Source organism: Rattus norvegicus, chromosome 2 (genome assembly GCF_021556685.1).
Source record: "Rattus norvegicus strain SHRSP/BbbUtx chromosome 2, alternate assembly SHRSP_T2T, whole genome shotgun sequence".
In the NCBI taxonomy this organism is placed as follows: domain Eukaryota; kingdom Metazoa; phylum Chordata; class Mammalia; order Rodentia; family Muridae; genus Rattus; species Rattus norvegicus.
The window spans coordinates 170043811-170068527 of NC_141535.1; the positions used below are offsets into that span (position 1 = coordinate 170043811).

General features: G+C 41.4%; 1 protein-coding gene and 1 long non-coding RNA gene across 6 annotated transcripts in view; one reads left to right on the plus strand and one right to left on the minus strand.

Moving 5' to 3' along the window:
• Positions 1-24717, plus strand: part of LOC102555909 (uncharacterized) — a 103539-nt gene that overhangs the window by 20980 nt on the left and 57842 nt on the right. For 3 of the 4 annotated variants that reach the window (XR_015675918.1, XR_015675910.1, XR_015675906.1), the window contains exon 3: positions 5072-5178. This is a non-coding gene — a long non-coding RNA (uncharacterized LOC102555909). Of the gene's footprint in view, positions 1-5071; positions 5179-17683; positions 17820-18072; positions 18202-21100; positions 21493-24717 lie in introns of those variants that run through there. The other variant, XR_015675913.1, reaches the window with a different exon arrangement.
• On the minus strand, positions 903-9990 carry Lrat (lecithin retinol acyltransferase). 2 transcript variants are annotated; one of them, NM_022280.4, is given in 3 exon segments: positions 903-4389; positions 4430-5469; positions 9188-9990. In NM_022280.4, coding segments are annotated over 2 exon segments (696 nt in total). In that variant the 5' UTR covers positions 9728-9990; the 3' UTR covers positions 903-4389; positions 4430-5313.

Below are 24717 nucleotides of genomic sequence, written 5' to 3' on the forward strand. Positions count from 1 at the left end.
TAAACTTGGAATCTCCTTAGAACATAGCGGGTTGGAAGATTATAGACATAGGGTCAGAGGAAAGGGAAGAGTCATCTAAAAAGGGGACAGGGGACTTAATGTCTTACTGGGAATGAAGAGATTTTGTGGAAATTTGTTCAATGGGTTCTTTGCTAGCTGTGTTAACAGTGCAGTGTGTTGTTTCTATGTAAATGAGGTTGTAATGAAGGTAGATGTTGAGGAGTGGGGACTCTGGCAGCATTTTTAGATCTAATGGGTCAGATGACAGGCTGACATGAAGAGAGACTTGCAGCCTACAAGCTTCTGTCCTGAAAGATAACAAAGACTAGGGCAGGCAGAAACCCAAGTGAGCCACCTAATCGGTACTCAGAGCAACTACACTCTTTAACACCCTCCCTCCCTGGCATTCAAGAGGCAGAAAATGCTGGGCCCTGCTCTTGTTGGTGTTTTAAACCTGTCTTCAAGTTATTCTTCCTCATTAGACCCAAAAACTGTAGAACTAAGATTCTAAGATTTTGTGTGATTGGCTGAGTGTTTTAAAGCTTGCCATGGAATCCCCCCACCCCACCGCCCAGCACAACTTAGACCCCATTAACAGCAAATACAGCTCCAGGGTCCTCTGGTAGCATTAAACGTCTGGTTGCATATAAACAGTTGTAGGGTGGTTCAGTTTTTCAGATGGATGAAGGATTTGTTGTTTAGTCCCTCATAATTAAGGTAGGCTTAAAGATGTGGGTAAGAAAGATCATATCAGTCCACAGGAAGATTCACATAAACTTTTCATTTTGACTATATAAAGCTACATTTAATAATAGTAAAATAGCTTAGGCAATATTCTTCAGGCTACTGAGTTCAAAAAGTATTTGCTGTCTAACCTTAGTTAAAATTGAAAGACAAGAAAATGATATGTAGAACTGCTTTTATTCAAAATACATGTGTATAAACTTAGTTTAACTAAAAAAAGTCTAAGTTTATTGAAACCCCAGATAGATTATATAAAATAAAAATTCTGTTCAGATGCTTCTCATCCATAACAAAAGACTTTGCCATTACAGTAACTCCGTGTTCCTGAAAAACAGCTTTTAGTCTTGGACATGAACAATATGAAATAGCAAACAGAAAAGTAAGAAATACATTGTGACAAAAATTAAAACAACCAATCCAAACTTCCTTACATGTCCTTAGGAAGGAGCATGCCTAGCAAATTGACTATCAGGAGTGTATACACACTTGACAAGTTAATTTATGTTACAGTAATCAACTCTTTCTTAGGAAAAGCAAGGATGCATGATATTCCCTAACAATCCATCACAGTTGTTCACCAATCAAATCTAAGTGGTCCAAGTTGCTTGGCACTTCTTTGACACTGCTTTCTACACTTGCAAGTGCAGACCCTTATTTGAACTTGGGTGATCACTGAGCCATCTCACCATTTACACTGGTGATTCTCTACCTGTGGGTCAGGACCCTTTTGAGCATCTAACAAGTCTTTCACAGGGGTCACTTATTATATATCCTGCATATCAGATATTTGCATTATGATTAGTAGCAAGATTATAGTAGCAAGATTACAGTTGTGAAGTAGCAATGAAGATAATTATATGGTTGGAGCTCACCACGACATGAAGAACTGCACTAGGGAGACTGAGAAGACTGATCTAGACCTTAAATCTAACAAAGACCTTAGCTAAACCTCTCCAGTCTCTCTATCCCACCTCAACCCCATCCATCCTTCTGCTTTATTCTTGGAAGTTACCTTTCTATGCTCGTTCTCCACTGCCTATCCATAAAGTCCAAACATCTTGATCTACAGAAGACTTAGGCCACCTCAGCACTGCTTTGTGTTTCTGCATGTCTAGTCACCACTCTTCCTCTGCAGCCCCTAAACCACTTGCATTTGTCTGACATCGAAGACCTCACAGCTATTCATGGTGTGTGTTCTAGGCAATTTGCATGTATTCCCCATGCCGTTCCCATGTGTGGAATGTCCCATCCAAAACCTGTCTGATCATTTAAGTCTCAGTATCCCCTGCCTGATTTTGGGTTCTGCAGCTAAAATTGGTCTCTTCTTTCTGTGTGCCTTCAGTTAGCTCTATTCAGCTGTCAATCACTGAAACTCCAGTGCAACTATGTCTGTTAGGCCCTGTATCTCAGTCCACATCTCATATATCATCCATTCCCTATACAACCTACTCCCTGACTCTGGCATTAAGTCATCTTAAACCCAGGAGGCCCTCTGTCCTTCATCTATGCAAAGAACAAATCAAAAGATATAATACACCATGACTTAGCTATCACTGTCAAGACAGAATAGAAATAATATAATATCGTGAACTTGGATCATAAATATGAGCTTTGACTGATAAAGTCTAGAGAAATTCATTACCTGCCACCATGGGTTAGGAAAGCAATGATTGGCCTAAGTTTTTTTTTCCCCATAACCAACATGTTTATTTCTACCTTGTTAACCAATGAATCAAATGGAAAGAACAAAAGAGACTTTCGTATCTACAAGTTCAGCAATTCTGGTGTTGTGTAACATTTAACAAATAGAACCTTTCTTCTTTTCCTTGCTTCCCAAGGACAGTAGAATGATGTCAATGTAACAAAGTTACCTCACAGTTTGTCAGCTTCCTGGTTGTTATTGCCTCCGTCACGTAAAATGCCTGACTCCTGAGGCAGAAATTACTTGTTCTTTTCTCTGTATTTTCCACCACACTATATACATGCTGTTATAGCTAGCTAGAAAGTAATTTTAGGCCAGGAGTGGTGAGCACACCTTTAGTTCCAGCACTTGGAAAACAGAGGCACACAACTCTCTGTGAGTGAATTCATTCTAAGTAAATTTACTTTACTGAGTGACACCCTGTCTCAAAAAAAAAAAAAAAAAGGAAAACTAATACCAGAGCATGAAGTTGCAGCACTTCAATGCTTAGCATGGAGTGAGCATCCATTGAATGATGAATGAGTCTTGGTCTAATAATATGAAGAGAGTCAAGATTATTTATGTTAACTCTAACCCCAAGAATTCTCATAGTATATAAGGAGGAACCACTATCTGTGAACACAGATTTAATTTCAAACTATTTTCTACTACCTACAATACTGATGTCTGTGGGAGGTGGGTTATAATGAAGTCACATAAACAACTCCCATGGTGAAAAGAAAAAGGCACTAACACAGTGGCTGTCCACATTCACAGATACTTCAGGTAATTTAAGTGGTTGAATCAGGCCCAAAGAACACCTGTATTATTTGATTTTTTCCATTCAGTGTTTTACTGATATAAAACACTTAAGCAGTTAAACATTTAATTTGAATATTAAACAAATTTTAATTAATTATCATTATACTCCAACTAAATTTGTTGTAGGAAAATACTAGGTCATAAGACCTCAGCTAAACTAAAATCTGTACTTTCGTTTGTTCTAGCCCGATCACTGACTAAAAAAAAAATCCTCTTTTCTGACAGAAGAGTCACTGTTCTGTGGTTCTTCTGTTGTTTTGAGACTGGGTCTCATGTAGCCAAAACTAGTCTTGAACTACCTATGCAGTGCAAGCTGGTCTTGAAGCCCTTTGGGCAGTGCAAACAAATCTTAAACCCCCTGTGTAAGCAGCCTTGCCTTGAACTCCCAATCTTCCTTCCTCTACATTCCAAGGGTTGGGATTACATGCTTGGCTATTCTGTGATTCAATTTTTTTTAAGTTTTATTTTGTGTGTGTGTGTGTGTGTGTGTGTGTGTGTGTGTGTGTGTGTGTGTGTGTGTTTTGCCTGCATGCATGTTTGTCTACCATGTATGTTATGCACATGAAGGCCAGAAGAGGGTGTTGAATCTTTTTAAATTGGAGTTACAGAAGGCTGTGATCTACCAGGAGCTGCTGGCAACTAAATCCTGGTCCTCTTCAAGAGTAGCAATAGCTCTAAGTGCTGAGTCATCTCTTCAGTGCCTGTTTTGTACCTTTTAACAGTTACCAGACAACAGACAGTATTGTCTTCCAGCCCACACAGGCTTGGAGCTCTCTACCTGCTGCTCCAACCTTCTAAGGACAACAGATATTCCATGTACCACCTTTGATAACAGTTCAGTACCTGAAATGTAACTCCAACCTGTGTCATTTTAGTGACAGTCTTGAAGGTGTGCTTTTTAACAAGATAGGTCTCCCCTCTGATCTAGTAGAGTGAGTGAACACACCTGCAATGCTTGGCATTAGTGACTTTCTCAGAATAATTATTTTTTGGCTCTATTCATTTAAGCTTTATATACTGCTGTGACATACCTCTCTTATGGTCATAAATTATACTTAAAGTGGAAAATTAACTGTAAAACATGTAACTTGTATTTTAAAAAAGGATATTAGTAAATTTAGCTTTAAAACTATCCAGTGACACACACACACAGAGAGAGAGAGAGAGAGAGAGAGAGAGAGAGAGAGAGAGAGAGAGAGAGAGAGATTCAAGGGACAGGAAAAGACACTGGATTTGGTTTTATATTCATTTTTGTAGATCCTCATTAATAAATGACACTAGTATAATAAAGCAACCAGAAGTACAGTTTACCTATCAATATGTGAGTGCAGGTATTGGTGTATTCATTTGGCACATGTGTATATCTAATACCAGAATTATTTTAATAATTCTGTTCACCTTTTTGAAAGTAGCCATACAGTCATATGGAAAGAAAAGAAGAAAACAAAATCTCAGGCTATTCAAAGGTAAATATAAATAGCTACTGTGGCTGTTCCTACACTCCTATGCTTTCTGACCAGTCACTTCAGTAAGCTCTTTCAACACTGATCTTGAAATAATGAAATAATGAAAATAGTATTCTTGACATACTTAAGATTATATTATTATACAAAGAAAGGCAAAAGGGAATGTGAGCTTTAGTTTCCTTTCAGCTAATTTTCAAACATATATTCATCTAAATGAGGGAAATTGTTCACTTTAATATCGGTCATTACATAAGAATACATTACAATAAAGTTAGTGATCTCAGCTGATAAGCCTAACAACAGAATGATTACAGGAGGAAAGAATAACCTGAATTATCTCCTGTGGCTTTCACCTCAGGTGCCATTCCTCTGGGGCCGCTGACCTCTGACAGACTGACAAGCTTCCAGGGCTCCTGGTGTTCTGCAGCCTGAGAAGATGCAGAAAGGCTCTGTTCGGCTTACATGGTAAGCACTTTGCATGATTCTCGATCACTTTTTATCTAGAACGTGTTGTGGGCCACATTTTATCGACAATGCTTATAATGTTTTGTGCTCTGTAAATATAAACATATTTTCACACATTCCCATGGGGGTTGGAAGCTAGCCAGACATCATCCACAAGCAGAACGGGATGCAGACTGCAGGAAGGGTCATATATGATGCCAGGCCTGTGTAGATAATAGACACTAATCCCAAGACAGCTGAAGCAAGACAACTTCTCTGATCACGAATGAGTATCTTCACAGTCTCGTGAAACTGGAAAACAAGAGTTAAGACTATTATGAACCATGGCTAATAAGAACCGCATATACCACAGACCGAGTGGTCTTCCCCATTGCTCTGTGTCCACCAGGAAAATGCATAAAAGGGACTCATGAAGTAATAGTAGAATGTTATAGAAAACTATAGAAACGAACCTCATCAAAGTTACTCAGCATTAAAGATGAAAAACAACATTAAATTAATTAATACTAATTCACATGTTCTAACTTAACCTAAAAAGGAAATTTCTAGACTCAAGCTTTTAAAAACAACAGAAATTAGGCAATTATTCTACTTTACTACTCTAAAATTTGATGATACCAATCATATTTTATATAAATTTTTATATAAAGTCTAAAGACACAGTCACACTAGGTTGGCATATCCTCTCCCTCATCAGTTATGTGACATATAATTGGCTCCTGGAAATAAAGACCTTAAATATGTTTCCCACCTGTAGTGGATGCATTCAACTGTGTCACTTTTTCATATAAGATCAATCTTCTTTGGAAATGGTGTCCTGTGTTTAGGTGTGCTGACTGTTGTATAACATTAAATAAAGCATGTAACTGGTCTAGGCTTTCTTCTTCCTTGGAATACCAGATTAGCCCTGGAGATAAACTAAATCTTTAAGAAAAGAATCATGTTCTTCTAGGTAGTGCATAAATATATTATACTTATTATTATCACTGCTATAGTTCTTAACAGTTACCTTTGTCATTGTTAGAATTTAACAACTGTCATTTTCATGTGAGATTTGCTATTCATACAGGACTCAAGATCCTTGTCTAGAATATTGCAATGTATATGAGATGAGGTCTGACTTTGTTGCTCAACTTGACTCCAGGGCTTAATGGGAAGATTTCTAACGTCTTTACTTTCTAAGATTGATTTTTATTATTTTTAAGTATGCATGTGTGTATCTGTGTATGTAGGGTTCTAGCAAGGTCCTCAACATTGCATACGTTAGATGTGGTTAGGTAGAAATAGGAGGATCAGTAGTTCAAGATTGTCCTCAGCTGATTGGGAGTCTGAGGTCAGCCTTAGCTACATGAAGAACCTGTTTTGTTGTTTTGTCTTGTTTTGTTTAAGTAGAGAGTAGACAATGTATAATAGGTGTCAAGGCAATAGGAAGCCCTGTTGGAGGAAGATGTCACTGAGGGTGGGCTTTGAGGTTTCCAAAGCCCAAGCCAGGCCCAGTGGCTAATACTAGATTAACCTCTGGAACTATAAGCAACCCCAATTAGGTGATTTCCTTTGTAAGAGTTGCTGTGGTCACCGTATCTCTTCCCAGCACTGGAACACTGACCAAGACACTAACTAAACTCAGCAAGTCACATACACAAAAAGTGTAGGAGGGTAATTTGTAAAGTAGAAATGGATCAGCTGGGTGAGGAAGGGAATTTTAGTAAGAGGAGTATGTGATCAAAATACATTATAGAAGTATACAAAATTGTCAATACTTTAAAAAAACTTTGAGTATTCTCTCAAAGATGTAAAGGCTCTTGTTTAGTGATTTTTTAAACTTATTTATTATAGAGGTTGTGGGAGGGGCAATACCATTACCATAGCACTTGTGTGAATTCAAGAGGCCAGCTTTTCCCTGGGTTCGATCCCCAGCTCCAAAAAAAAAGAACCAAAAAAAAAAAAAAAAAAAAAAAAGAGGCCAGCTTTTGGAAGTTGGTTCCTTTCGTCCTTCCACTGTGGGATTCAGAGATTAAACTGCAGTCAGATTTGAGCAGTAATCACCTGTACCCACTGACTCTTCTCACTGGCCTGCTTGTATGCACTGTTAATAGCAAGAAATTTTCACCTGAGGGAAGTGTTGAAGAAATTTTTTATAAAATTTTATTTAAAAAAAGAGATGGCTTTACCATGCTGAAGTAAGATACAATAGCTGTGAAAGACTTCAAAAATCAGACCCAGAAATAAATAATAGATCATGTTTCTAAAATTGTAAAAGCATGGAGCTGGAGAGATGGCTAGCCTTACAATATGTGCTGTCTTTACAGAGTTCTCTGCATCATCCCAGCACTGAGTGGATACCTTACAACCACCCCAGGGTGCAGAGTCTCTGGCCTCCAGCAGCACCTGCACTTGTATACATACACATTTAATTAAAGCAAAAATCCTTTTAAAAATTTCAAAGTAGAAATCATGTAGAACTAACACTTCCTTTACTAAAAAAAAGTTCTTAGAATTAGAACATTTGGGTGAGAATTTGTTTCCCCTGAGGAAATCTAGTCTTCTAGACTGGGGCTAAATTGTTTGTTAGGCCACTCAAAGGGAAACAAGGAAACACAGAAACTCAGTTTCACTAGAGACTATGAAGCTTCATTAATTAAAACACTTCACTAATCTGAAACATAGCATTTCCCCACATTAGAAACCACCCAATTAGTTCTTTATATGATTACTATTTTATTGCTTATAAAAAGCACTTATACCTTTTTTTGCTGTTGAGATACGTAATGCGATGCTACATGTATACTATGAAAGGGCAACTCTCAAATTGGATAGGAAAACTATTTTTCCTTACAGGAATAATTGGCTTGGTCCTTAACTAAACCCTATGTGTTTCTTTTTGGATACCTTGGAGCCAGTGTTTGTGAATATGATAACATTGCCCTCTAAATAGGCCTGGGCTAGAGGGGAGATTCTGAATCATTGCATAATATCCTAATCATATTTTAATTTACCATAGAAAATGATCCCTAGAATAAGTTATTTCTGGTTCAATTTTAAAAATCTGTCAGAAATTTATTATGCCTACATATAAAAGCCCAGTGCTGTGTCAAAAAATTACTCAAGGCATAAATCAGAAAAATCTAGGTTGTAGATTGTGATGACATATTAATTTGGGTCCAAAACAGCATCTAAACATACAAAATGACACAAAAACATACTGTGAGACTGACCAGAATTCCATTAAGAGCAAATGCTAATTAATGCCCCCTTAATTATTGTCAAAGCTGAAAAGCATTGCTGTGCATGATTAAAACATAAACCGTCTTTTGTGAGTTCATAGTGTATTCTTTTCTTAGGATTTGTAGCTTATTTAACAATCATTTCCTACTACTTGGGTCCTCCCACCCCAAAGTAGTCATAAAATTTACCTTCCAGTAAAACGAATTGTTTTAATCTCTGGGGAACTTAAAATACAACCCACCTTTGGAACTAATGGCTAGGAGACGCTTAACAATGAATAAGAACATGATATGGGGATAAAAGTCACTTAGCAAAAGTTATACGACAAGGAGAAATCTCCCCCAGTCAAACACAGAAATAAAGGGTGTCTACCTATTGTCTCCTAGCAGGAATTTTGAGCCTATTACGTAAAGGGAAATCACTTTGTGCAAATAGAAACAGAGACAAGTGGATACCTTCCTGCCAGTTACACTTCGTGGGAAAAGTTCCAAGTCCTTCAGTCCCTTGCTCCTGATCATTTGAACTATCTGCGTGTGCAGACCAAGATGACTAGTACAGCAGTCAGACAGCACTTTGGAATCTCTGGAAGTGGTCTGTGTGGCCACACCCTTTTTATTGCACATTTTGAAATAGCCTTCCTGCAAGGCAACCTTTGTTTACCAGATCTCCCCTAGAAACGCCAGAGCTTTCCTTACTTAATCTACAACTCCTAAGAATGGTTTGGTGGAGGAGATATCCAAAAAGCTCCCAGATCCAAACCCCAGCTCCTGCAAGTCTCTCCTACCTTCTCAGCCTGCGGACTGATAGGAGAGCCGTATCTGCAGTAGGTCACAAAGTGTTCGCAGTTGTTCCACAGTAGGCTGTAGGGGGTCAGCCCCAACTGCTGCTCTGCTCTGCGTGCCACCTCCTCATTGAGCAAGGACTTCTTCTTGAGAGTCTCGTCTAGGTGATTGACGAGGATGTCCGCTCCATAGGCAAAGTCCTCTACTGTGTCCACACGGATGCTGGCCACCTTGCAAATGACTCCTGGGAGGAGACGCTTGTTGGAGACCACCTTCTGAGTGCGTTCCTTGTCACTGGTCAGGGCCAACAGGATGTCAGGCATTAGATGGGCGACACGGTTGTCCCCCAGGTAGATCCCATAGTGGGTAAAATGGGTCCGTGACACTTCCAACACGTCACCCCGGAGAAAAGAGTTGATTTCATAGGGATGTTTCTTCCCTGTGCCTCCTCCCGGGGCGCACACGCTAAAGATCTTGAAGTTGGAAATAAGGAGCAGCTTCTCCAGAAGGAGGGACGCAGCCTCCAGCATTGAGTTCTTCATCCTTTAAAGACCAGAGTTTCTCGCTGGCCGCAACTGGTCTGTGCAAGGTGAGCTTTCCGGATCGCCGCGCTGCAGCGCTGCTCACCTGCCGAGGGCACTGCCGGGACAGTACGGGGCCAGGAGAGCAAAAGACTAGAGGAGAAGCCAAGGACCACCCGGTGCAGGAGATCAAAGAGAGGATGTAGTGTTGGTCAGCCGCGGGAACAGAGGCACCCCCGCTAGAGGAGCTGGAGAGGTAGCGCGCCTGGGGTGGGCGGTGCTTCGAGTGCGCTCTCCGCAGCCGCTCTTATAGAGGTGCAGAGGGCGGGCCGAATGCGGTCACAGGCCGGAGAACACGGATTGGGCGCGGGCGTTCTGCACCCTGACTTCTTCTAGAGGGCTCTGCTTCACTAGGAGACCTTTAGCCAGTGAAGGAGAGGAGATGTCAGAGGCGTGGCCATGTGAAAGGTCTTGCACCTGCCACCTATCTTGGCGGTGAGAGGTGCCCTCCGTAAAATTTCTGGGTGAGACCAGTCCTAGCCGTGGCCCTCAGCTTACTTAAGAATTTTCTTTGATTCTCCAAAGTGCCTGCGCCTTGAATGCCTGCAGATCCTACTTAAATTGATATTTGTCGTTTAATCCAAGCGACCAAGTGCCCTCAGATAGCACGTGGAGATGTGGAATTGCTCACTGTGCATCCAGTGCCCCAGCGTGGAGGATCCGAACCCAACAGTCTGGACGCTCCAAGGCTCCAGCGCCTGTTGAGCGCGCGCCTTCCAACGGTCATCAAGAAACACCAACGCCCTCCAGCAAACCAGGAGTCATGCCAAGTTTCTTTGATGACCGGGTCCCAGCTTCGCGGCACACATCCTGTTTTTGATAAAGCACTGCCGCCTAGAGACACTAAGGAAAGTGAACGCTGCAGTACTGCGGTGCTTGCAGCAGAACCCAGGCACGGTCAAAGATGATGGGGGAGCTGTCTAGGGAGGAGGCTGCTGGGGCTCCACTGGGTTGGGCTCTGGTTTCCCAGACCCTCCTGAAATTCTGTGCTAATGCTTTATGTAAATGATTAAATTCCCAGGACAAAGCCATAAGGGTAAGCCAGCCCAAAGCCACAAAACTAAGAATGCTTAAGTTCCAAGCTAAGACAGAGATCTTCATCTGCCATGAAGTGACCTGGACCAGGCTGAGGCCTGAGGCCAACCCCTACAGAGTACTGGGCCCTACCTGTCTGCTAGAAGCGATCTGTCCCTGTCGCTGTACTTTTCTTCATTTGTTCACTTCACAGATGATTGTAAATCTCACTGCAGCGCACAGGCCCATGCGCACATACACACACACACACACACACACACACAGACACACACACACACACACACACTTCCCACTGCCTCAAACGAATTGGAAGAGGAAGTAGGAATGATCTTCCATCAATCTACCCCAACCATCTTTTCCCTTACAGCCTACCTGCTCTGTGCCATGCACTGTGCCCTTCCTGGAGGTTCAACAAAATCAATCTGCACTTCCTTCCCACACCATCTGTCACTGTCTTTTTCTACTTGTCTTAAGGCCAGTGGGTCGCTTTTGATAACGTTTTTACCAATAGTGAGAAAGGACTGGGAGAGGTACTACGGATTAATAGGAAGCTACCTGAGTTCTATCTGAAGAGCCATGGTAGGAGAGAGCCACTTACAGAAGGTTGTCCTGAGCTCCACATGGGTGCTGTGGCACTCACAGACACACAGAGTAATGAAGGCTTGGATTATTCCAAGGAATTTTGCATAAAAGAAATCCGCTCGAGTGGAAGTTTTAATTATTTCGTTTAAGAGAATTCTGTGCTGATAAATGAACAGTTAAAGGATGAGATGGGCAGAAAGCACAGGACAATGAAAACAGCTTAAGTGCTTGGCATGGTGATGCAGTCTTTAATCCTAGTGCTCTGGAGGCAGAGCCAGGCAGATCTCTGTGGGTTGGAAGCCAGCCACTGTGAAACCCAGGTCAACCAGGGCCACACGATGAGGCCCTTTCTCAGAGATAGGAGAAAAGAAAAGCAGTGTGACGTGTGGGTAGGAAGCAGTGGGTTTGAAACTACAGACAGTTAGAACCGGGGCGAAGGGCAGGCAGGCTGCGCTCATCTCTCGGGAATAGAGAAAGGACAGTGTACGGAAGGCCTGTGGGTGGGGAGAATCTCAAACTAGAGGTGTAGCCCATTGGAGCACATGTGTAAGGATCTAGATTGTCCCCAGTACTGAGAAAAACAAAAAATAACCACCCCCATCTTGTCCTGTAGCTTCTGAAGAAGCTACCAAACCAGCTAAATGGTGTCATCCACGAGGGTACAGAGGCCCAGTGTCTGCTGCCAGAGAATTCATGGAAAGTGATGATGACAGACGGTGACAGCAGGCCATTTTCTTATGTCACCATGTTAACAGAAAAGTGAGAGCCCCACCCCACCCCCACGTCATTGTCTTCAGAGCCCTTGCTGTGCCTCCTCCACATCTGCTAGAAGGGCCTTTATTTCCCTCCTTGTTGGTTGACAGTTCACTCTTACTGAGACAAGTCCTTAGGATTAAATGAGTTCAGTGGCGAGGTGCTGGTGGAAGAATCATATTAATGACAAAAATTTGGGAGAACTGGACTCCAAGTAATTCATCAAAATATATTTATTTTCTTAGAGACAGGGTCGCACCTGTAGCCCTGCCCTTGAAGCCACAGAGATCTGCTTGCTTCTGACTCGCAAATGCTAGGATTAAAGGCATATGCCACTATGACCAGCAAAATTTTATTATATAAAATCCTTATAATGCTCTATTCTGCTACTTTGCTATAGGATAAAATATAATTAAAATAGATTTAAATGTATCACTTAAACCTATGTAATATTAAATTCCAAGCAGCTAATTCATAAATCACCTTGAGGACAAGAAAAACTAACTACAAATTCTGCCAACTGAAAGGACTATTTAAGTCTTTACCTTCAAGAAAGCCCACACGAAGCCTCATGATGGACATTAGATGTAAATATAAACATGCATCTTTTATTGAAAATTAATTTTTCATATAATACATTCTGATTTCAGTTTCCCCTCCCCCAACTCCCACAAACTCCTTCCCAGTTACTCTCCTACTAAGATGCACACCCTGCTGTCTTCCTTAGAAAACAAACAAATATCTAAATAATAATAATAGATCAGATATGATAAAAACAAATTGGAATGGGACAAAACAGAAGAAAAAAATCCAAATAAAAAGCACAAGACACATATATAATGTAGAGATAAGCACATTCCTACATACAGGAATCCCATAAAAACACAAAGTGTGGAATATTTATTCAAAGACCTGTAAAGTTTTAAGATATATTGTCACAAAACATGATTATGAGATAAAGTACCTCCAAAAATGACATTGGGTTGTGTTGGTGCCCACTCCAGGGTACAGGCATTGTTAACTTGAATTCTTTCACCATCCCTTAGTTAATTGTCTAAGTGTGAGTCAACCTGAACTGATTTCCCAAAGAACCAATTCTTTGTTCTATTGATACTTTGTACATGTTGTTTCCATTTTATTGATTTCAACCCTGAGTTTGGTCATTTATTGCCATCTTCTCCTTTCAGGTGCTATTTCTTTTTATTCTAGAGCTTTCGGTCCTATTAAGTTACTAATAGGAATTTGGTTTGTTTGTTTTTGTTCTGTTTTTTTTTTTATGTAAGTACTTAGTGCCTTTGACCTGAGTTTCTTATGCTTCCTTTATTCCTATTATTCTTATTCTTTTTTAGAGTTCAGATTTTCTCTGATTGAAATATCCATTTCTTGTATCTTACCTCCATTGCTTAAGGGTTTCTCTTCCTTCCCGGGTGTTCTGTCATTGCAGCTTGCTTGCCTCTAAGGATCTGGTTTCACTTCCTACATTTTTCATTTCCTATTTCCCATCAGTTTTGGTTTTCTTCATTGATTCTTTTTTCACTGATAGGTCTTGAACATTTTTTATTTCATTCTACTCTCTGTGTTTCATAAATAGATTTATCCATATTATCTTTAAAATCTTATAGCATATTTATTATAGCTATTTTGGAATACCTGTCTGGGGCTTTGGCCAAATTGCATTTCTCAAGGTCTACTGTAGTAGGATTGCTTTGCTCTAATAGAGATATAGTGTCCTGGCTGTTATTGACTGTGACTCTATACAAGGCCCAGGTGTATTAACATCTGGGTTTGGGATGACTATAATTCTAGATGCTGATATCTGCTATTGTGTTTGTTGTGTGGGTGTTCAATTCCTATGGCCCTCTTTGTTTCTTAAGAGTATAGTGGCTGTGGATTGTCTGCTTCTGAGACACTGCCGAAAGAGGCCATAGGGAATCCCTAGGTACACCATTTTTCTGATTCTCTGGCCAGTATAGCACCTAAATATTTAACTCAGAAACAAAGCACATGGAATGAATGCCAAAGCTGAACTCACTCAGGATGTTTAACCCTAAAATGGAAAGGACCCAATCAGTAGAGAAAGGAAGACACTTTTTAGTCTTCAATTTGTATCATAGATCTCTAAAATATTTGGAAAAAAAAGTCCAAAGAATTCCCACATCTTCATCCAAATTCTCCAGATCTTGCTTTACCCTTCACCTGTATCTATGGTTACGTGTGCACACACATTTTTCCGACCTGTTAGCGAGTTGCAGCTTTGATGTTCCCTTGGCCCTCAACCCTGCACTATAAATAATCACGGTTCTAATTATCAAAGTCAGAGAACTATCAGTGGTGTAATCATGTAAACTTCAGGCTTCCTCAGAATTTCCTGATTGTTGCAGTAATGGCCTTTACCGGAAACACAATCCAAATGGTGCCTTGACATCCATTGTTAAATTTTGCTAATGTCCTCTGCCTTTGTTGTGGTATTGACTCGTAGAGCAATACAGAACTTGGTTTTTCAGACACTCATCAGCCTGGGTTTCATGTTTATCCATGCAAAGCCTCAGGTGGCGGTTTTTGTCAGGAATTCCACAGGAGTAGTTGCATGTCCTTTTGAATGTTTGTTAGCTGTGAATATTGATGGTTCCTGACACCCGAACTCTGAGAAAACATCAGCGCCTTGAAGTCGCTGGAGACAGGGTTGGCACTCTCAGTCAGGCCCCAGATGCCTCTCTCTTTAAGGTTTATACGTGTGCCCTTGAGTATATGTTTCTGTATAGAGTATGTACCATGTGTGTGCAAGTGCCCTCAAAGGCCAGAAGAGGGGTCAGATCCCCTGGACATGGGATTACAGGCAGTCATAAGATCCAATTTGGGTGCTGGAGACTGACTTATTTTTCTGTAAGAGCAACAAGTGTTTTTAACTGCTGAGAGCCATTATCTCCAGCCCTTGGCTATCCCTCTTGACCCTAATTTACTTATGTCAAGACCACTCTATGACCGTATCACAACAAAAGAGACAACACCACAATTACTGCCATCATTGAGCATGTACCCTAATGTCCCTCTTTTGAGGCTAGTGGCTATATTTCTGACTTTTTTTTTTTTTTGCCAATTACACCTCTTGCTATAGTATCTGTGTATGACTTATTTGGGACACCCAATTATTGACTCACCCCTTCTTCCTGACCACATCCAAATGAGAATAAGCCTTTTAAACCTCCTAAATTACCTAATATCACCCCAAATTCTCTTTCTTTCTTCCTTCCTGTCTTTTCTTTCTTTCTTACTTTTATTTTTGTAATGTCCCTCATAGCCCAGGTTGATCTCTCAATTGAAAGGATGACCTTGAACTTTTGCCTTTTTTTTTTTCATTAGTAGTAGGTGTCTGGGGGTGGGAGAGAAAACACTCAAGTCCTCAGTACAAAGCAAGTGTCTTATCTTTTTTCCCCCCGGAGCTGGGGACTGAACCCAGGGCCTTGTGCTTGCTAGGCAGCAAGTGCCTTATCTTGCTAAGCCATACTGCTAGCTCACGACCCTGATTTCTGATATCAGTATTTCTAGGTGCCAATTGTTTGGATCATAGGCATCCACTGCCACAACCAATTTTATGTGACACTTAGAAAATACTTTATCTACTGAGCATGAACATTTGATCTAGCCTTAACTCTGGCAGAAGACTGCCCTATCATCTGTGCCTTTGAAACAACTTTTTTCCCTTTTTTTTTTTTTGACATATGTGTGCAGCATTTTAAAAAAATCAACCATAAGACTACCTGACATCAGGAACAATTACTTTTTCCTCTTAAACAGCTCACTATGAAGGTCTGTGACTTCTTTGCCCATCATATAATTTGCACACAGTACTGAATATATTTATTATTATTCATACACAGGTAACAGTTAGGAGCAATTTCTAAATATGTTTTTTAATGAGAGATTAGTTTTAAATAAGAGAATCCTACCTTTATGTTACTATTTCTTTTGTAAACTGATGACTAGTAGTATAAACTGACTCTTATATACATTTAATCAAGTGGAATATGGACTTAATAAGAAAACTAAATGAGTATGAGGCTGATGAGTATAATATCTGACAAAGCACATAATATTTTCAAATACTAATGAATATTTTATACACCACCTTTATGTGGTGTGGTGTGCACCTATAATCCAACACATGAGTATGACCAAGCACATTTTCATAATGTCGGAATTAGAATTTTGACTGTTTTAAACTTCCCTCTGGGGTGCGTGGAAGGGGAGGGGTGCGTATGTGCTCACACGCGTGCATGCCCAAGAACTAACATGCTGTGGGGTTGAAAATCTACTGAGTTGTTGCACTCCTCCCACTGTATGAATTCAGGAGCTTGAATTCAAGTCAACAGGCATCGTGGAAAGTGCGCTTCCCTGCTGAGCTATCTCTCCAGTCCCATGACTGCAGTTATATGCAAAGATATGTGAGCTTGTGAATCTCAGTTACTACAGAACCTCCCTCGCTTACTTCCATTTCCTCCTGTGCTAGACAAGTATCTGAGCAATGATAACAGGAACAGTGTCGTACTCTGGGGCTTCAAAGGGTAAAGTAAGTTCCTGCTAGAGCTCACGAATAGAGTTCTTACATGTGAGCCTTGGAGTTCCATCTCCAGAACCTCAACAAGCAAGAAATAAACATAATGTCTGACAAAGCAGATAATATATTCAAATACTATGAATATGATATATACCACCTCTGTGATGTGGTACACCTATAATCCAACACATGGGAAATGTAGGGAAGGAGGTTCCTGAGTGTAAGAACAGGCTGGGCTATAAAGTGATTTCCAAGCTAATTTAGAATATATACTAAGATCATGTTTCAAATAAAATCATATATATATATATTTCAAATAAAATCATATATATATATATATATATATATATATATTCCTACGCATGCCTCATGTTATTCTTCTATTCTTGAAAGGATGACATAAACCCCATTTGCCTCCATTTAAGGACCAGGCCTAATTTTGAAAAGGAGGTCATTAAGGTACCAGATCCAGGAACAGACTATAAGTCCCAGAAACTAGGCCAAAAGGCACCAGATTCAGGAACAGACCATAAAATCCAGGGACAAGGAACCCTCCCAAAGAACAGCCTGGGGATGACCACAAAAATGGGGAAATATCTCAGAATGGGCCATCTGTACTGGGCAGCCCATCTCATCCCATGGTTAAAACGTTCATGACATAGGAAAGCAGACCACTGACCACCTGTGACCCCCTAGAGTCCGCCACTTGGTTTCTTATAAGAAGGCCTATACGCCTTCAGCTTTGCCATTTTGGAGAATGGTTGACCTCCGCTGGTTGTTTCTGCAGAATAAACACTCTTTGTTTTTGCGTGCCTACTCTCTGAGTCTGGGGTTTTCCCTCAGTGATTTTCAGACACTTACACTTCAATTAAACATCAATGACTCAATTATTTCCCCTTGAGTTCCTGTTTCAACTTTATATTGCCTCTCAATTATTAGTGCTAATCGGTCCACTTCCACACTAAAAGTTCCATTTCTCTGTGATTTTGTAGGACTTGATTTGAACTCCCTATAGAGCTTTCAAGTAGCATGCGCTATGATCTGCATTCTACTGTACATGTTGTCTCCTGTTTGCTTTGAACAGTGCACTACACATGGCACTGAAGAAACACCCTTCTTTTTTTCTTAGTAAGTATACTGTACTAGAAGCAAACGTTAATTGCACAGCAAAATCTACATAGGCCTTTTTGCAAATTAAAATATGTAAAGATTATTACATTCACTTTGCCCCTCTGCCCTGGAAGAAGGTTCACACAGGTAGAAGAATGAATGGAAGACAGCAGTAAGAATGATTTTGTAAAAAGCTAAAAGGTGGAGGAGGGCTGTGGCTCAGTGGTTGAGTACATGCTAGCATATATAAGGTCCTGTGTTTGCTCCCCAGTGCCACAAAATAAAATAAACAAGAATCTGCAGGCACTCGTCTTCTCTGTGAGCTTCACCTACTCCCAAGATACATGTATCTCCCAAGCTTGCTGTCCAGCAAAGACCTCCAGCTAAGCACTTTAGCCAGGTAAGCCACTGTAAAAACCTGGCAGAAAGAAGAAAATTCCAGGAAGATGAAGTAGTGATGGAAATAGGAGGAATGGACTGGGGAAAAGGTAGGAAGTGTGAGCAGGATAGAAGATGGGAGGTTCCTGTGATCCTTCCTGGTGAGATGGGCAAGAAATGCCTGTTCACCCAGACAGAATATCAAAGGACCAATTACATTATCTCATCCAAGTCCATCATGGTGAATCAGTGACTTTAATGGAGTTACTTGCAATGTGGATATCTTGGTCAGCTAAATTACAGAAAAACAAACAAACAAAAAACAAAACAAAAAGCCTCTACCCTCCTACCTTCTATGTGCTCTAGCACCCCTTCAAGACCACGTACAGCTAGGACAGGGTTAAACACAGCTGGAGGTGGGCTGCTAGCATCTGAAGTGAGGATCTGACCCTCCACCCCCACCCCTTGACTACCGAATGCTACTAGGCATGAGTGTTTCCAGTGGGTAACCCCAGCTGCTGTAATTTCAAAATAGCACAATGGTCATGTTATGTCTACAGACCAACATTCCACTATAGGCAGAGAGCTCTGTTGAGGTTTGGTCTTTTGCTATGTATTGTAATGCTAAATACTGACCCCCAAGGCCTGGTTGCCCCCAGGGATAAGAGAGTCTGCACTACCCAAGTGACATTCCCAAGGGACTTATGTAACCTTGCCCTCCAAGTTAGCCCTGATTGGTAAAGATGCCAAAAGCCTATAGCTGGGTAGGAGGTAGGTGGAAGTTTTGGTTACTGGGCTTGGGGTCTAAGGAAGGTGAACTAGATGGAGAGAAGAGAAGACCCCTTGGGGTAAAAATCTTTAAAAACATGGTAATGAAGGCTGGCCAATTGGAGGGAGGTAAGAGCAATCTAGACTGAAACGTGGCAAGTCAAATTGTGAGATTGTTGGCAAGAAAGTAGACATAACAGCATAGAGGGTAAGATATCTGCCCAGCTCTAGTGCATTAAAAGATTATTATAAGTATAAAGGTTGTGTGGGAACTGAATGATCAAAATCAGAGTAGAAACCACAACCCCAAAGATTAAATTCATACTACAACAGAGCGTACCTCGCCAGACATAGGAAAGGTGCATCTCAGTAGTAGAGAGCGTAATTACTGTGCACCAGGCCCCAAGTGCACCCTCAGACGTCAGTAAATAGAAAGTGGTCAGGTTCAACAAGAAGCAAAAAACCAAAGGAGCAGGAGTTGGAAGATAATAATGAAAGAATAAAAGAAAAGCTATTGGAAGGTTTCTGGAGTTGAGTCCAAGGATGCGGAGAGCAACAATAGCTGGCAAATGATGAACACGAGGACAAGCAATGAGTAAGGAGAAAAGACAGGCAAGGAGCCACGTCAGCTACCCGCACGCCTGGGTAGTGCACAGCAGCCCTTTCCTAAATAAGGCAACGAAACCCACAAGCTCGTGGTTTTCCCATACCAGATTACAGGGATGAGGTGTTAAATCCTTCTGTCTGTCTGTCTGTCTGTCTGTCTCTCTCTCTCTCTCTCTCTCTCACACACACACACACACACACACACACACACACACACACACACACGGCATTCAGTTCCATATTGTGGGTATAAATAATTAACTAGAAAGTCTTGGCATTTATTAATTTTCAACCCAAGATTATAAATATTAACAGTGGTCATCAATCTTAAAATGATTGTGTTCTGAAGTAATACTTAAACTCAGCACCTCAGGACACTAGTGCTGGTTACCCCTGCTGATTAAAGCAGGCTCTCATGAACACCAAACTAGAGCAATACCAGGTAACTAGTGTAGTAACAGACAGTAGAAAAAGCTCTGATCCAGACCACCCTACAAATGAATCCTAAGTAACAAGCAGGCAGGGTGAGGACCAGAAAGGACACCCCTCCCCCAGGATAGACATATTATACTGCTTTAAGTAATTAAGCTAAGAAGTGTCTGAGTTTGAGTGGCAAAAACTTCAGGATCCTGTTCTTCCCACACTATGCAACCATCTTTAGAGAGGATCTATATTTGTCTAGGATCAGACTTCTGAGGCCGAATACTTAAGGGATAATGGCAATCTTAGGGGAAATTCATTTTATTCAAATATTGAATATCGCTAAAATAGAGCTAGAATAGCAGCTGAATAGAATAAACTTGCTTTGTTTGAGGTGAGAACAATGTCGACCAGGTGATTAGAGTTGACTGGACAGCCCGAGATGTATGGGAAAGGCCTGGCTCTCTAGGTCGGTGGATGTAGATTACCATTGTGTGACTCAGACACTTTTACTAAAGTAATGCTTTGGGAAGTTCAAATCTCCACCTTAATGATCAAACCGTGCCCTGGCACACCAGGCACACTCTACTTCTGAGCTGCAGTCCGGCTCTGACGGGTCGCTCTTCACAGCTTTGCCATGTGCACAGCCTCTCAGAACGAATAATCACGCCCTTTAGTGTATTTTATGGGACGTATTCTAGATTCCTCCAGGCTTATTCTGGAGGTTTATCCAGATCCCCATCATTTTCTCCTCAAAAAATACTCTATGATGCTAATTAACTTACTTGGGAAAGGGGGGGTCTGGGTTTTCTTTGTTTTTTTTATTTGAATAATAATAAGGGAATTTTATTTAAATAATAAGGGAATTTTATTTAAATAATAAGGGAATACTAAAGTTAGACACATGGAAAATAATGTTCCTAAAATATATTTATTTAATGACGTAACTACTTATAAAGGGCATCCCTGTGCATGAACACCTGACTGTATCTTTAGCTACATAAAAATATAATTAGCAAGTAAATCTATAAGGAAAAAACATTTTATTATAACACCTAGAGTTCCCACAAAATTAAAAGTCCTAAATTTCAACTAATGGCTTTATTTGTTTGCTTATTTATTTACAGATTTGTTTAAAATATCAAGGCTTACCCCAGTGACATATGTTCTCCAGCAAGGCTATACCTCCAAAACATACCCAGACAGCACCACCAGCTGGGTGGACCAAGTAGTGAAAAGCCCAAGACTATGGGGGACATTTATTATTCAAACCACTGCACTCCAGAACCAGCTTTCTGGCTTGGTAGCTTTACTTCATTAACATACCAATAGAACACCAGAGTCCAATCAAGGTAAATGACCCTCAAATACTCAACTCCATTGGAGTCAACGTGTTAAGTGCCCCAAACAAAACTTAGCCCCCATGTAGGTACATTTAATAATCTCATTGACCAAAAATGTTTTTATCAAAAAAGGGTATTCTCTTCATTGCTGCATACAGATTTCAGTGTTTACTAAAGCTCTATGGGGATGTGATCTGTGCACCTGACTATGATGATGCTGGTAAGACAAGACAGCTAGAGGGAGCCAGCAAGGACTCTTCAAGGAGCCATGGTGTCCCAAGGCAGATGCTACTTTAATACAAGACCAAGAGACATTCTTTAAAAAAAAAAAAAAAAAAGGAAGAAAGAAAGATGCTATGTAAGCAGTAAAGTGTAGAAACAAACTGATATTTTTCTGGATGTCAGAAGTAAGGACACTTTCACAGAGAAACGTTTATTTGTATGGGATAGAGATGACACTTCCACTGTAAAAGGCAGATCATGGGAGGAAGGGAAAACTGCTAGAGGGACATACTGAATTCAGAGACATGTATTTGGGGAGGGGCAAAGTTCAAGTTCTTTAAAGACAAACTCCTCTATGTTCTGTCAGGTGCTCCCTCCTTTGGGCTCACCTGTTAGCCGCAATTGCAAGTGACCTCTGTCCCCAGAGCTCAGACAGTGCCTGTCCCCTGTTCACTTCTCCCTGGTACACCTGCCCACTGTCATCTCTGCAAAATGATGTCCTTTGCTTGTTTCTTAAGACAGTAGCTCTAGTGTGCTCCTGTGTGCCCCTCCATTCCTCACTATCTCCCTCCCGCTCTATCTCAGTCCCTCTTTCTTCCACCTCTACCCCTTCTCTTCCTTCCTGTCTTTCTTCCCCCTCCCTCTCTCTTCCCCACTCTCTCTCTCCCTCTCTCCCACTTCCACCCCTTCCCTCCCTTCACATATTTCTGCCCCCTTTTCCTCTTTCTTCCCTCCCCACCTCTCTCCCTCACCACTCCCCATATTTTTCTTTTTCTCTCTGACCTTTTCACTCTCTTCCTTCTTCCCTCCTCCTTCCTTCTCTCTCCTTATCTGGTTCCCTCTTTCTCTCCTCCTCCTCCTCTTCCTCCTCCTCCTCCTCTCCCCTCCCCTCCCTCCCCCTTCCCTTCCTCCTGGCTCATTTGCCCCCTCTCTTGCTAGCAGGCAAGCACATGTACCAGACTGGGCTGGGGATGTGGGGATTGGTGCTTACCCTCTGAGATCCTGAGCCTGCAATGGACTTCACTGCTCAGCATCTGCCTCCCTCCCTGGAGCCTGCTCACAGTTGTGTCCTCAGTTCTATCACAGCGTCAACTATAGTCAGAAGCAATATTTACTGTCCTTGAGCAAACGATGGAATGGCCAAAGTTGACCGAATTGTTCTTTTCTCGTTGATGTGACAAAACATGTGATCAAAGCAATATAAAGTTTATTGTGATTGACTGAGGATGTGATTCACTGTGGCTGTAAGGATGTCATCCAACCATACTGTGTCCTGTCAGAAAGAATGATGCAGTGGCTATGTTCCTCCTTCTCATTCATTCTGGGACTCCATGGTCTCATTTTCAGGATTCTTGGCATCATGTTAGAAATAAAAAAGAACCCATTCAGAAGCAAAGAGTGGATACCCTGAAGGACAGTAGGCTAAGTAAGATTTGCTTAAGAGCCCTTGGTTAGTGTGGTTCCAAAAGGATAAGTTTGGCTGCGAGGGGTGGATGGTAGGTAATTGTTTTTGCTTGTTTGCTTGCTTGCTTGCTGTAGTGGTTTGAAAAGGTTCAGCCCACATAGAATATGCTTGGCCCAGGAAGTGCCATTATTGAGAGGTGTGGCCTTGTTGAGGAAGTGCATCATTGTGGGGGTAGACATTGAAGCCCCACCCAGGGGGGAAGAGATCCATCCTCCTCCTGGCTGCCTGCAGAAGAGACAATCTCAGTTACCTTCAGATCAAGATGCAGAACTCTCAGCTCCTTCTCTGGCATCAAGTCTGCCTAGATGCTGCCATCCTTACTGCCATGATGATAATGGACAGAACCTCTGAAACTGTAAGCCGGCCCTAACTAAAAGTTGTCCTTTATAAGAGTTGTCTTGGTCATGGGGTCTGTTACAGCAGTAAAACCTTAACTCAGATGTCTGCTTGCTTGCTTGCTTGCTTGCTTGCTTGCTTGCTTGCTTGCTTGCTTGCTTGCTTGCTTGCTTGCTTTATTGATTGATAGCCTTGGGCCTTTGCCTACTTTTCATGTGCATATTCTTTCCCATGAGGCAGCTGATTTTAGTCATGGCCACCCAGTCATGCTACATGTAATGTGATAAAGAGGGATTATTTTTATAAAGGTTCACTAACAGGACACAGTTTTCCATACTACACTAATGGATCCAAAACTAGTCTAGACTGAAATGGCCCGCTGTCCCCAGTGTCCAAATATATTCCAGGATGTGTTTGACTAAAATGGAGCTACTAAGGGATTTTAAATGTTATTAGGGAAGTGTGACCAGTTGCTTTGCTCAAGGAGAGGCTTCCGTGCAGCTCAGTGCAGTGGGGGTTCCAGATGCGAGGAAGGAATGTACAGAGCTCAGGCTAAGCATGGACACAGGCTGCTTTACACCCACCATGGAAGGGTGCTGCTCCTCCCGCCTCAGCTAGTCTAATAAAGAACATCGCTCGCAGCAACACCTACCGGTTTGTGTTCTGAATGACTCCAGATACTAACAAGTTAACAATATCAGCCATTACACTGGAAGCTTCACTCAAAAGTGAGCTCATAAAGACCCTAAAGGACATAGATACTATGTTGGGCAGTTACTGGTATTGTTGGCCAAGAATTTCCAGTCCGGGGAACCTATGTATTCCCTGCCTTTGGTGATGGGTTGCTGTCATATGATTCTGTAACCACTGTGTAGTGAACAGAAGTGACATGTGTGTTAGTTTTCTACCACCATGACAAAATGCTGAAGATAGTCAAATTAAAGGAAGGAATGATGATTTTGGATCATGGTTGCCTTGGGCCTGTGGCTGGTCAGACATCACTGTGGAAGGGTGTGTTAGAGCAAGCTACTCACTTGAGATGCTGTGAATGAAGAGAGGAGGAACACAAACCACATACCAATATTTTCACAATAGACATAACCCTGATGGCCTAACCTCCTCTATTTTACTCCACCTGGCAAAGGCCCTACCTTCTCTCAGTAGCATAATGTGTCAAGGGCCAAGCTTGTAGCACATGGCCCTTTGAGAGACACGTGTACAAACCCAGAAAATGTGGAACTTCCTGGCCAAGGCAAGTGCTTTGAACCTTCTCCATCATCTGTCAAGACGCATCAGCTTGAGCCACTCAGTCTCTGCGGTGAGCGGTCTTGCTGCTGGTCTGCAGTGGAAATACAGTGTAAGCCACAATCAGGTGCTG